The 13,085-nt window shown below is 37.8% G+C and overlaps 1 protein-coding gene across 1 annotated transcript in view; it reads right to left on the bottom strand.

The window, feature by feature from the left end:
- Nucleotides 1-13,085, bottom strand: part of MLIP (muscular LMNA interacting protein) — a 178,879-nt gene that overhangs the window by 46,572 nt on the left and 119,222 nt on the right. Inside the window, exons 12-13 of the mRNA XM_023755584.1 lie at nucleotides 12,923-12,967; nucleotides 1,378-1,506 (exon numbers count right to left, since the gene is read on the bottom strand). Coding sequence (XP_023611352.1) covers nucleotides 1,378-1,506; nucleotides 12,923-12,967 — 174 coding nt within the window. The remainder of the gene's footprint in view (nucleotides 1-1,377; nucleotides 1,507-12,922; nucleotides 12,968-13,085) is intronic.

Genomic DNA, 13,085 nt, shown 5'->3' with positions numbered 1-13,085 from the left:
TTTAAAGTACCCTTTAAAGTACTTGATCCAAGTGCCTCATCTTATACATTAAGAAGCTGCAGCCTAGAGAGAGGAAACAACTTGCTAAGGGTTATAAAGCTAATATGTGGCTTACATTTCATAAATATAGATTTCATTTATATTTTCAAGGACAAGATAGTTATTTTCAAACTAAAACTTAAAAACAGTATACCACCTTATTGATAAGACTATTTTATTATAGACTAGAGGCCCAGTGCATGAAATTCGTGCACGGGGGTGGGTTCCTCAGCCCAACCTGCACCCTCTCCAATCTGGGAGCCCTCAGGGGAGCCCTCTTCAATCGGGGAGCCCTGACGGCGTAGGCCCACTCCCCGTGGTTCTCTGCTCTCTGCAGGGCCTGGTCGCTCCACACCCGCTGCCCAGAGGCTCTCCGTGGCCCAGAGGCGATGAAGTAAGCATCCTGCCAGGCCACTCATGCTGCCTGCTCTCAGTGGCCGTCCCCCCAAGACTGGGGGACTCTGGCAGGGCTGAGGGACTGGGTGCCGCCATCTTGTGGCTATGGGCGCCGCCATCTTTGTGATGGAGTGATGGTTAATTTGCATATTATACTTCTATTAGAGAAGATTATCCAATGTGGTGATCTTATAAATAAATATCTAAAGTTTTCTTTGAAATGATTTGTGAAGTTTTATATTACATGAGTATTTATTTTTACATTTTTTCCCAAATATCTAATAAAACACCACTGACAACCTTCCATTCCACTTCCTCCAAAATATAGGATATACTAGAGGAAGATAGTACATCTTTTTAACACATACACACACACACACACACACACACACACACACAAAATGAATGAACAACAAAGCTTTAAATAACTTGATAACCTATCTTCTAATTAGTGTTGCTCAATCTAGGGGATCACATCATTTCTGTTAATATGAGAACAATATATCTTTTGCAAATGTACTAATAAACCAAAACTAAAATAGTACATCTCTTCAAAAGAAAACAGTATTTTAGAAATAAGAATACAACACCTATCTATCTAATACATCCAACCAGTGACTTTGTGATGTCCCTATAGAGAGTACTGTCTTGTTCCCCAGAATAATATCATCAGTAAAAAAAATTCTAAATAGTATCATTAGAAAAAAATAATATCATTAGAAAAAAAAATTTAAAAGCACAACATTGAAATACTTCAAAATATCATTCTAGAAATTGAAAATATATAAGAATTTATTTTTATAATGCAAACAAATGACCTATTTTATTACTAAGGATACTCCATTAAATGGACATTTTCTTGCACATACTATATTCATAGAACTATATATGATATACAGCCATTTATCAAAATATAAAAGAACTTCTTATATGTTTACTCACCTGCTCAGAAAAGAGGTCACTGTTATCTTCCAGATATTTACTGAAAGGGTTGGGTTCATAGTCATCCTCCTCTTTTTTCAATAATATTTTGGATTTTACAGGTACCGGGCGAATTACTCCAGGTTTAGTCTTCATGAGCATCAAATAATTTTTTAAATAGAGAAATAAACACCATTAAAATAAATATGTGTATTATTAAGTCATTCAAATGTCTTTACAACATTTATGATTTTAAAAAATTTTAAAATACAGAAAAAAGCTAGAAATCAAATGATATTAACTAATGTAACTTTAGTTTTTAGTTAACTGTTAGAGCAATCAACTCAAAGATTTACTGTCATGATGTTCAAAACGCAAAATCTTCATTTATCTAACCAAACATGTTCTTTATTTCCTCGCTAGTGCATTCAGTTAGTAACCATTCACATGACAAATAATTATTGAGAGCATCCTTGGTGCTAGGCAGCATTCTCATTCTGGGCATGGTCGGAAAGACGAATTAGGCACATTCACCAAGCCCATAACAACTTTTCATTTCTGGAAACTACACTCCCTTCATGTCCCCAAATCCACAGAGCTCGAACTCTAGAAACCATGTTTTTATTATGTATTATGAAACCAGGGGTGGCCAGTGGGTAGCAAACAGATATTCTCTCCCAAGAATATGGAATAGGCATTTAAACAGCTCTGTGGTCACTTTGGGAGGTTGACATTATAATGTCAATTTGGAAACCATGGGAAAGCCCTAGTCTGTATTAAAACAGATATAATTTAGATCAAGAAAGATAAACCAAAGTGCATAAACAGGGGGCCCAAAGAGCAGAGACATTTGAGGGCCTTCCAGAATAAATTCCGAAATATTCCTAGGGCCCAGCTGCATTTCTTATCCTGAGGTTCCCGAAGACTTTCCCTTTCTTTTACACTAGATTCCCCCCCCCTTTTTTTCAAAGTCAAGTTTACTTCTGTAATTTGCCATTAAAAAGTTTTAGCTGATAGACCAATCATTCAAGATTCATAAACTTGTACCCAATGTCAGTTTGATGGAAGAGGGAGAGAGAGAAATCTAGTTTGGGGCAATTTCAAAATGATGTTTCCCCAACACCAAAATCTTGTTACACTGTAAAATGTCACAAAATGATTGATAAGTTTGCAAAACCATCCCAAACAATGATTCAATAAAAAGTTGTGACTCTCTTTCTGTTTAAGCATTTTGCTGTAATTCTTCTTCTCCACCCCATTTCCTTTCGGAAAACAGTAAATTAGCTCTCCTCAGTCAATGCTGATGCTCACAAGTTAAGCCTTCAGGGACTACATCTATCTCTCTGCTCTATAAATTGCCTGAAATATTTTGAGTCTTGAATAAATGTCGCTCTGCAATACTTTTTTTAATCGATATTTTCCCAGTTGTCTTTTATATAGATGCCAACTTGTGAAATACAAATTGAGAAGTCTTTTTTTTTTTCAGGCTGAGAAATATCTCCCACTTAAGAAACTAATTTCTCTCAAGGGGGGAAAATGAGCAAGTAACATCCAATTATGCATGAAGTCACACAGTTGAGTGTGATATGAGAGGAATATCCCTCCAGTAAACTCAACACAAGAACACAACAGCCCAGGCAGTTTCTGATTTCTATAACCACCTGTCATAAGGGAGATGCCCAATGTCTGAGTCATGATCCTAAATTGTCCAGATTTCCTTTCTCTCTTTTCCACTTGTCTTCCTATTTCATTTCTCCTTCCTTCTACTTCTACTCCTGTGCCTTTTCCTTCTCTCCTGCTCTTTCCTGAAGCAGGAAATCAATACAACAACATCCATACTTCAGGACCTACTAGAACCAACAAGGAGCTTTACTAGTAAGAGCTAAACTTGATGGCAGTATGCAGAAAGATGAGAGCAAAGAGAAGAAATCTGACCAGGAGCACTGGATATGCTAAAAGAATGTCTCCACCAGAAAACATGACCGCTGGTCCCTGTATCACTAGCAGGCAGGTATTTGGGGTGATCCTGGCCTGGAACCTTTCACTCACATCATCTCTCTTGGATCATCATCCTCCAGGGTGACAGCAGAGAAGGACTCTTCTGGTTGGTTGGATATTAAGTACCTCAGTATCAGACTCAGTTACTGATGTGTCATCTTGTTTCTATACCAGCCTTCAGGCTCCTTAGTTCCTATAAATTTCCTGGATTTCATGGTTGTCTGACAACTTGATAATGATTCTATTCCGATTTCTTCTACTTTACCAGATTTACCACATGCTCTCCTCTTGAACTCTGTCCAGAAACATGGTTTGCCTGAAGTCTCAGTTTTACTCATTCTACTTGGCTTACTTGGTTTTGATATGGTTGCCCTGAATCTTAGGTTATACTTATCACCTCTTTTTTTTAGTCTTAATTTTCTCCAGCACTATAACTTGTTGCCACTCAGTAGTCAGTATTTCATAGACATGGAGGTTAACTCTAGGCAAAAGACTAGACATAGTTTGCCTTTGACATTGTTCCCACTTCCCTCTCGCTCCTTCACTCTCCACTCAAGCACACACTATGACAGTCCCTCCTTTGGGAATTTGCATTTGCTCTTTGCTTTGTCGGGAACTCTTTTCTCCCTTTCCAGGATCGCAATCCCCACCTGTTCCTCTTATCTGCCTTATTATTTTTTTAGTATTACTTATCACAATCTAACATCAGTTCATGTTTATTGTATTGCTTTCTCCACTAGAATGTAAGCTCTGTGAGGCTAGAGATCATTGGTTTGTTCACTTTTGTATCTCCAACACCTAGAATCATGTCTGAAACTTAGGAGATACTAAATAAATATTGGAAGAATGGATAAATTAATTGGCAGGTAGAAGCTGGATATATACTGGCTATAACCCAATATGGAGGCCTTAAGGAGTGTTGGTGCCAGCTTGGGGTCTTCCATTATTTTTCCTGAATTTAATTTTTGATTACAGTATAACCCAGGAAGAGGAAACTTTGCAGGATAGAAGATCCACACTGCCTTTCACAAATAGAAGACCAGAAGAAGGAAAGTGGTCTCCACCCTCAAAGATAAGAGTTAAAAAGAAATTATCAATGCTGATGGATAAAAAAGTCAAACAACAATGACGTACAATCTCACACCTGTCAGAATGGCTATCATCAACAAATCAACAAATGACAAGTGCTGGTGAGGATGCGAAGAAAAAGGAACCCTCGTGCACTGCTGGTGGGAATGCAAACTGGTGCAGGCACTGTGGAGAACAGTATAGAGTTTCCTCAAAAAACTAAAAATGGAACTCCCATTTGATCCAGTGATCCCACTTCTAGGAATATGTCCCAAGAAACTAGAAACACCAATCAGAAAGGATATATGTACCCCTATGTTCATAGCAGCACAATTCACCATAGCTAAGATTTGGAAACAGCCTAAGTGCCCATCAGTAGATGAGTGGATTAAAAAACTGTGGTACATCTATACAATGGAATACTACACTGCGGTAAAAAAGGAGTTATTACCATTTTCAACAGCATGGATGGAACTGGAAAGCATTATGCTAAGTGAAATAATCCAGTCAGAGAAAGATAAATATTACATGATCTCACTCATTTATGGAATATAATGAACAACATAAACTAATGAACAAAAACAGATCCAGAAACAGAGAAGCATCGATCAGAGGGAAGATAGGGGAGGGTGGGGGTAAGGGAGAGAGATCAACCAAAGGACTTATATGCAAGCATATAGGTCTAACCAATGGACACAGACAACAGGGGGGTGAGGGCATGAATGGGGGGGGGTGTAATGTGGGGATAAGGACACATATGTAATACCTTAATCAATAAAGAAAAAAAAAGAACTCAAGGCCAGAGAACACTTCTTTAGGGAGTTTAACCCTATCCATTTAACCTTCCCCATTAAAAAAATTTTTTTGCCCCCTGTTTGTTTATGGTAATAAGTAATAAAACTTGGCACCAAAAGACAATACTGTCATTTTTTTTTGAGAATTCAAAAGTAAAGTGGAACTCAGGAGATCATATCTAACTCTATTGGAAGTCTTGAGGGAGAAGAGAAAAAAAGTCCAAGAGATAGAGTATGTGGAGTCTCTAGGGCCTATGGGCAGGTTTTAATGGCCTGTGAGGCACTGATTTGAGTCTGCTATTCATTTGTGTTTATAACTCATCAAGTATACACTTATACTTCAACATTGCTACTCAGGCCACTGTCAAAAGAGAGATTGTTTCTGCCCTGTGGAACTTGTACTCATAATTCCATGACAACAAGTTGGTACTGCCTCTGGCTAGAGAACAAAGTTGAAAATTAACTGCCAGTACTGACCTAGAAAATCCATTACTAATATTTTAAAATAATGGCTTCTTAGAGCATCATCTTTCTTAAATTAGTAACTTCAACTAGTACTAAGTTTTTAATTGCCTTTGACTATAGTAATAAGCTCTAAAGTGGTTGTAATGAGGGAACAAAAGAATTAAAAATAGGGTCCCAATTTTTAAGGACTTATTTTTATCCTTGTGATGAAATATGATGTGTAATAAAACACAGAAAATAGAAAATTCTGTGAGCCTGGCAAGGAATTCTATCAATTCAAAAGAGTCTCTGAAAGTGCCATCATTGTTTCTTTTACCATCTGCTTCAGTCTTGTCTTTATTTTCTGGTGTTATTTATATTTTTAAGAGTTACTGTGGCAACAAGCCCATAGAAACCAAGAAACATTCTACCAGTCAAGATTGTTGACAAAAACATTATTCTCTAAATTATATAGCTGATTTACTCATTCAATTAATAAATGTTTATTAGCTTTAACTATTTTTAAATAAACAATATTATATGCTTGAAGCAAATTCTTAACCATTTTTTGGTTAAGAAATATCTCAAAGAAATATCTCAAATCTCAAAACACTACATTTTAAGACTGGGAGTTGGGGGAGGACAACAACAGATTTTATACCACCCATTAGCCATGGGACTGTTGACATGGCATTATAGGTATCTGTACTTCAGTTTTTTTCATCATAATAATGAAAATAACAATTCCTGCCATACAATGATGTGAAAATGTAATGAGATAATATATTTGACAGAACTTTGTAAAGAAAAACAAAAAACAGCATAAAAGGAATTTGAAAGAAAAACTTTTTTTCTATTTTCAGATTTATAATACAGTGTTAATGCTAAATGATCTAGACTATTCATAGTAGTATCTAACTGATGTGTGTGTTTTAAAACACTTTTAATTATTATGGTAGTTGTACAAAAATAAACATACATGAAATTTCAAAAATTATAAGCCACATCCCATGGCTCACGAAACATTTTGTAGAATGTACACAAGACAGATGGGCTGGATTGAAATATTTCAATGGTTAGAAAAAAGACAATGGCATGACTCAAATCTGAGGAGGCGTGTATGATAAATGCTGTAGCAGTTAAGTATGTTGTGTCAAGGAAAAACTGGTCAAGGACAAACTGCCTTTAAGCTTAAAGAAGACATCAGTTCTACACAAAAGCTTTCAGGGCCACATTTTCTGAACAACAGAGACTCAAGAGCCCTCAGAAGGATGAGTCATGCACCACTAAAGCAGGACACATCAGCTGGCATTCAGAACCGGGAACAAAGTTTCTGCAACTTTAAGCACTCTTCTCTATGGTGTTCCAGGAAACTGCATTTGCTTTTACCAGTATATGGCCACGTGACTTAATTTTTAAATCTGTTTTTTTTTTTACTCTCTAGATTCGGTATTCCATCATGAGTAACGATGAACATTTTTTAATGGCATGAAATTTCAAAAGCAAAAGCCCAATGTCATCTAAACCACATTCCCCTTCCTTCCTCCCAGGAAGACTGGCTCTTTCCCCATCTTGTAGAGCCTAACCTGTTTTCCTATCCAGAGAAAAGAGATCTCTCAGCCTGTCAATATTGTGATGACTCAGCTCAGGAATTAGGAAAGCATGTGAAGTTTCAAACTAGATCCTCTTTTCTTTTGCTCTGTTTATTATGCTAGGGAAGCACCATCCACAGGTGCAAAATCTCAACACTCTATTTGCCCTACCCAGTCTTCTCCTCCTTCTGTACGTGATCACATCTTTGCAGGCAATGTTACGCTAGCTCCACACAGATGTCCAATGAATGTCACAGTTTCATAGAAGCTCAGATTCCCAACCTCTTCAACCTTTGCTTATTCTCCTCCGATCATCTAAAATCCACAATTCCCTTTGAAAGTCACACAGAACAAGGATGACCACTAACACTCTGATTTTAGATAATCTATTTATCTGTAAAAATGGCCAATCATATCACCTCAGAGATATTTTAGAGATTTTGTGTACAATAATAACTCCTCCCATGTGTACAGGGCTACATTGGCAACATCATGTGTTATGATAGGTGAGTCTTAAAATAACTCTTTTAAGTTGACAGAGGAATTATACCAAATTCTATTTTATAGATGGGTATTTCCGAAACCCTCATCCCTGAGTTTCTTTCCAGCTTTGATGTACTGTGATATTGTTCAATGGAAAAAAGATAAACTGAGGCACAGATTAATTAATTTCATAAGGGCCCCCAAATTATTCTCCCTGAGCCCACTATTAAATAATTTGGCTTCCAGAATAAAAAAAATGAAAATATATTTTAAGAGTAAGGGTCAGGTCATTTTTTTTTCCCTTTCCAATGTTGAATTGGCACAGTGACAATGAAAAGAAGCAAATACATTAGCCAAGTTAAAAAGAAAAAACTTATGAAAAAGCGATATATCCTTAAAAAGCTAATCCTCAAAAGCAAAATGGCTTCTATATTAAGCTTTTGCTACCGCAGCAATTTATCATATATTTTCATTTCTACCAGTTTATTTCATTTCCCATTTAAAACAGAAGTCAAATAAATTTAACTACTCATTATATACAAAACTACAACCTTACTTAATTTTAATTATAATCTATCACAAGTTCCCAGTATTTTGTTTTTCTGTGCTACACATACAAGTAGATATACATATAAACATAAAATATGCATTATCAGAACTACCTCTTATATGGCATCTATATGTGTGTGTGTGTGTGTGTGTGTGTGTGTGTGTAGTTTTGTTTTTCAAAAGAATTCTTATTTAATTTATTCAGAAATTAATCCTGAAGAGAATTCATAATGGCAAAATATTGGAAATTCATTCATAAAAGTGAATAAAATTATAATCTTATTCATAAATTATATTACTTAAAAGTAAAAATATTATAAATCCTTTAAAAGCAAATGTCATATAACATCCCTGCATGCAATTATTTTTAATCTATTTTATTCTCAGGTAATCTAAATACAGGGTTAATGTCATGAAATGAAGTCAAAGTGATTGGACTGAATAATTATATCAATGCAGGAGATGTTCTTTTTTATGTGATAAGATTACTTGATAATAAACCCTTCACAAGCCTATCTATATCTCTAGGGGATTTGGGTATTAAAATTTAATTTAAATCTTGGTTGAAAAATTCTGTGAACTCTTCAGAGAAAAAGTCTAAAGTAAATGCAAAAAAATTATCATCAGTCAGTCAAAGCAATGCTTTTGTTTTTCCCCTAGAGAACACAATGTAAAATTTATGGAATTATTTTATTATGCAGGAAAATGTTTATATATTATGTTTCCAATGGGTTCTTTTACTATGTACCATTCTATGAAGTCATTATGTATATTTGCCTCTTTGAAATAGTTTATTAAAATATTAAGCCAATAATTATCTCATATATGTCAGTCTGATAATATATATATACCCCCCAAAATAAATATTTGTATATAACTAAATATATGCTAGTATATTTAACCATTCAATATCTAAAATCTGTATATCTTACTCTATTGAGCATAAATATATATGAGGATATTAAAAATATTATTGATTTTCAACATTATTCTCAAGAAATAAGTTTATTATTATTTGAAATATTAAAATAGTTGTGGTAATATTTCCATATTTAAAGTGGGAAACTGTTCATCTTCATTACATGATTGCAGTTCTTGTTTCCATGGCAACTCCTTCACTTCACTGTGTTAATAATGATAGACTCACAGCACTAGAAAGGCTTAGAAAGTATGAAATAGAATGGTCTCAATAAATTAGGAGTTTGAGGCACAGACTCACAGATTTATAACTTATCTACTGTTAGTCCAGTAGTTAGTGTCAAAGCAGGTAGTATAAGGTAGGTCTTTTGGCCCCCATTCCAGAATTATTTCAACTATATTATACTACCTGCCACTATTCTAAGCCAATTGACATTAAAATTACACACACTACACACACACACACACACATGCAAACACACACATATATATCCTATGTAATAAGAGGACAATATGCAAATTGACCCTAATGTCAGAACAACCAGGAACAACAGGTCGCTATGACACCAAATGACCACCAGGGGGCAGATGCTCAATGCAGGAGCTGCCCCCTGGTGGTAAGTATGCTCCCACAGGGGGAGCTCTGCTCAGCCACAGCTGGGCTGATGGCTGCAAGCGCAGCAGCGGTGGCGGGAGCTTCTCCTGCCTCCTTGGCAGTGCTAAGGATGTCCTGTAAATTTTCCATGGAAACTCAAATATCTCTGGGTATATCAGCTAGCTTGGCTGTATGTATGCCTGATGCCTGGGGTGGGAGGCACTAAAAGCCTAATTCCTAGCAGTGCTAAGGATGTCTGACTGTGGCTTAGGCCCCTGCCCTCGGGGAGCGGGCCTAAGTGTCAGTTGGACATCCCCCAAGGGCTCCTAGGCTGCCAGAGGGATGTCTGACTGCCAGCTTAGGCCTGATACCCTAGGGAGTGGGCCTAAGCTGGCAGGTAGACATCTCCTGAGGGTACCCGGGCTGCCAGAGGGTGCAGGCTGGGCTGAGGGACACCCCCCCCCATGCATGAATTTTCATGCACTAGACTTCTAGTGTGTGTGTGTGTGTGTGTGTGTGTGTGTATGTACACACACACTAGAGGCCCAGTGCACAAATTTATGCATGGGTGGGGTCCCTTGGCCTGGCCGACAATCAGGACTGATCAGGGCCGTGGGGGAGGCCTGTGGGATTGGGCTGAATCAGCTCTTTGACATCCCCCGAAAGGTCCCAGATTGCAAGAGGGCATAGGCCAGGCCAAGGAACCCCACCAGTGTACGATCGTGGCTGGGGAGGGATGCAGGAAGTTGGCCAGCTGGGGAGGGACCACAGGAGGACTCCAGGGCATTCCCAGCCTGTCTCACTCAGTCCCAATCAGCTGGACCTCAGTAGCAAGCTAACTTAGTGGTCGGAGCATCTACCCCTGGGTGGGCAGTGCATGTCATAGCAACTGGTTGATCAGTCAACTGTCTGGCCCCTGGTGGTCAGTGCACATCATAGTGAGCAATTGAGTGGCCTTAGCATATCATTAGCATATTATGCTTTGATTGGTTGAACGGCCGATCTGTCGACCAGATACTTAGCATATTAGGCTTTTATTATATAGGAGATATATATATATATATATCACCATAGCCAGCAGTTTGATTGAATAGGCTACTTTAAGAGTTAAAAATACCCTTTTATGATTTTTTTAGGCAAAATAAAAATATTGTTGTCATTGTGACATGATAACAAGATGACTTGATGGCCATGGATGTAGGACACTAAAACAATTTTTTTTAAGGGGGAAAATCAGTATTAAGCAGTGATTTTGTATTCTTAATGTCTTAAACTTATTTTCTAGAAATTTTTATTAATCTTCCTGAAGGTGCCTACTGTTCAGGAATTTATAGTTATAAACAATTAAAATTATAAAAAAATATTTATTAATAGTCAACTTATTTTATAGTTTCAATTTACTAAGAAAACATAATTCTCCTATTTAATCAAATATTTATCTATAAATAACAGATTCTAGAGTCTCAATATGTGCCCCGAACACAGCAGTCACTAGTCCTTGTGTTGAACCCTTGAAATGTGACTAGTCTGAATTGAGATGGACTGAAAAAGTTAAATGCACAACAGGATTCAAAGACAGTGTCCCAAAAAGGTAATGTAAAACATTTCAATTTTATATTGATTATATGTTAAAATATTTATAATTAAGTAAAACGCATTGTTGAATATAATATATAATACACTGTTATAGAATATTATACACTAGAGGCCTGGTGCACGGATTCATGCACCAGTGGGGTCCCTCAGCCTGGCCTGCACCCTCTCACAATCTGGGACCCTTGGGTATGTAGTAGTGTCAGAAGTAGCAGGCGGCTAGGGAGGATCCCAAACCCAGGCTGGGCACCTGACAAGGTCGCTGCCACTCAGGAGAGGCTCGTGCTGCCACAGCGCTTGCCAGCTGTGAGCCCGGCATCTGGCACCCAATGGTCAGTTGAGCAGCACTCCCAGTGTGGGAACACACTGACCACCAGGGGGCAGTTCCTGCATTGAGCATCTGCTCCCTGTGGTCAGTGCGCATCATAGTGAATGATCGACCGGTTGTTCTGTCATTTGGTTGCTTAGGCTTTTTTATATATAGATAATACATAATAATAATATAATTGAACATATCTATAATAATAAAAGCATAATATGCTAATTAGACCAGACATCCTTCTGGACAAAGCCAGGGCTGCAGCGGAAGGATGGAGGCAGCCGCTGCGGCTGCAAAGGCCTACTCTTGCATGAATTTCATGCATCGGGCCTCTAGTCTATACTAATAATAGCCTAGGGTGGTCATCACGCCCTCACGCATCATGCCCTAATGTTGTCACAAGATGGCCATCACAAGATGGCCATGTGCACAGCAGAGGCGGGGCCTGCCAAAGGAGGCGGGTCGCGGCAGGGGAGGGCAGTTGTGGGCGATCAGACCTGCAGGGAAGGGAAGTTGGGGGCAATCAGGGTGGCAGGCAGAAGAGGTTAGGGGCAATCAGGCAGGCAGGCAGGCTGGCAGGTGAGTGGTTAGGAGCCAGCAGTCCCAGATTGTGAGAGGGATGTCTGAGGGGTTCCAGATTGGAGAGAGTGCAGGCCAGGCTGAGGGACACCCCCCATGCACAAATTTCATGCACCAGGCCTCTAGTAATAATATAATATTGAATATGATCTGTTTCTTTTTAAATGTGGCTGCTAAAAAATTTTATATTACATATGTGGCCTGCATTATGATTTTCACCATATTTCTACTGCTCATCACTGGTCTAGTCCAGTCTCATTTCCTCAAGTCCAGAGCCTACCCTGCATTATCTAACATGACCTTTTCTTTGAACCCTCTTCTGATCTCTCCCATCAGGACATGAGTTCTCTCCTTTTCTAAATTCCAACAGCTTGCTTCTGATCCTCACCAATTCTATTCTAACATCACTACTAAATGCAAGCTACTGGCAAATAGGGTCTGTGTCTGGGTTTGTGTATGTGTGCAGCTTGCAAAACAACCTTCATGGAGCATTACTAAAGCTTCTATTAGAAAAGTAAGCAAATAAACTTATAAGAAGTCAACATATTCTCAGCTCACTTTTGCTCAAATAAAGTTGTCTTGAAGGGTCAGAATTTTCTAAACTAGGTCTATGACTTAGTAAGAGGATACGTACCAGCTGACTCTCAGATACTGTAGATGATGGTGAAGAGAGGTTTGCCTGCAAAATATAAACATGGCATTTATTTAGCAAAATTTATAACTTACTAAAATAATATATCTATGTTACTAAGTATTTTGAAGTTCTTTTACTATTAAAGTAATAGATATATCCATTG

This window comes from Myotis lucifugus, unplaced genomic scaffold (genome assembly GCF_000147115.1).
Source record: "Myotis lucifugus unplaced genomic scaffold, Myoluc2.0 scaffold_80, whole genome shotgun sequence".
Classification (NCBI taxonomy): domain Eukaryota; kingdom Metazoa; phylum Chordata; class Mammalia; order Chiroptera; family Vespertilionidae; genus Myotis; species Myotis lucifugus.
Note: the sequence above shows the minus strand (reverse complement) of the source record. Positions and strands in the feature narration are given on the sequence as shown.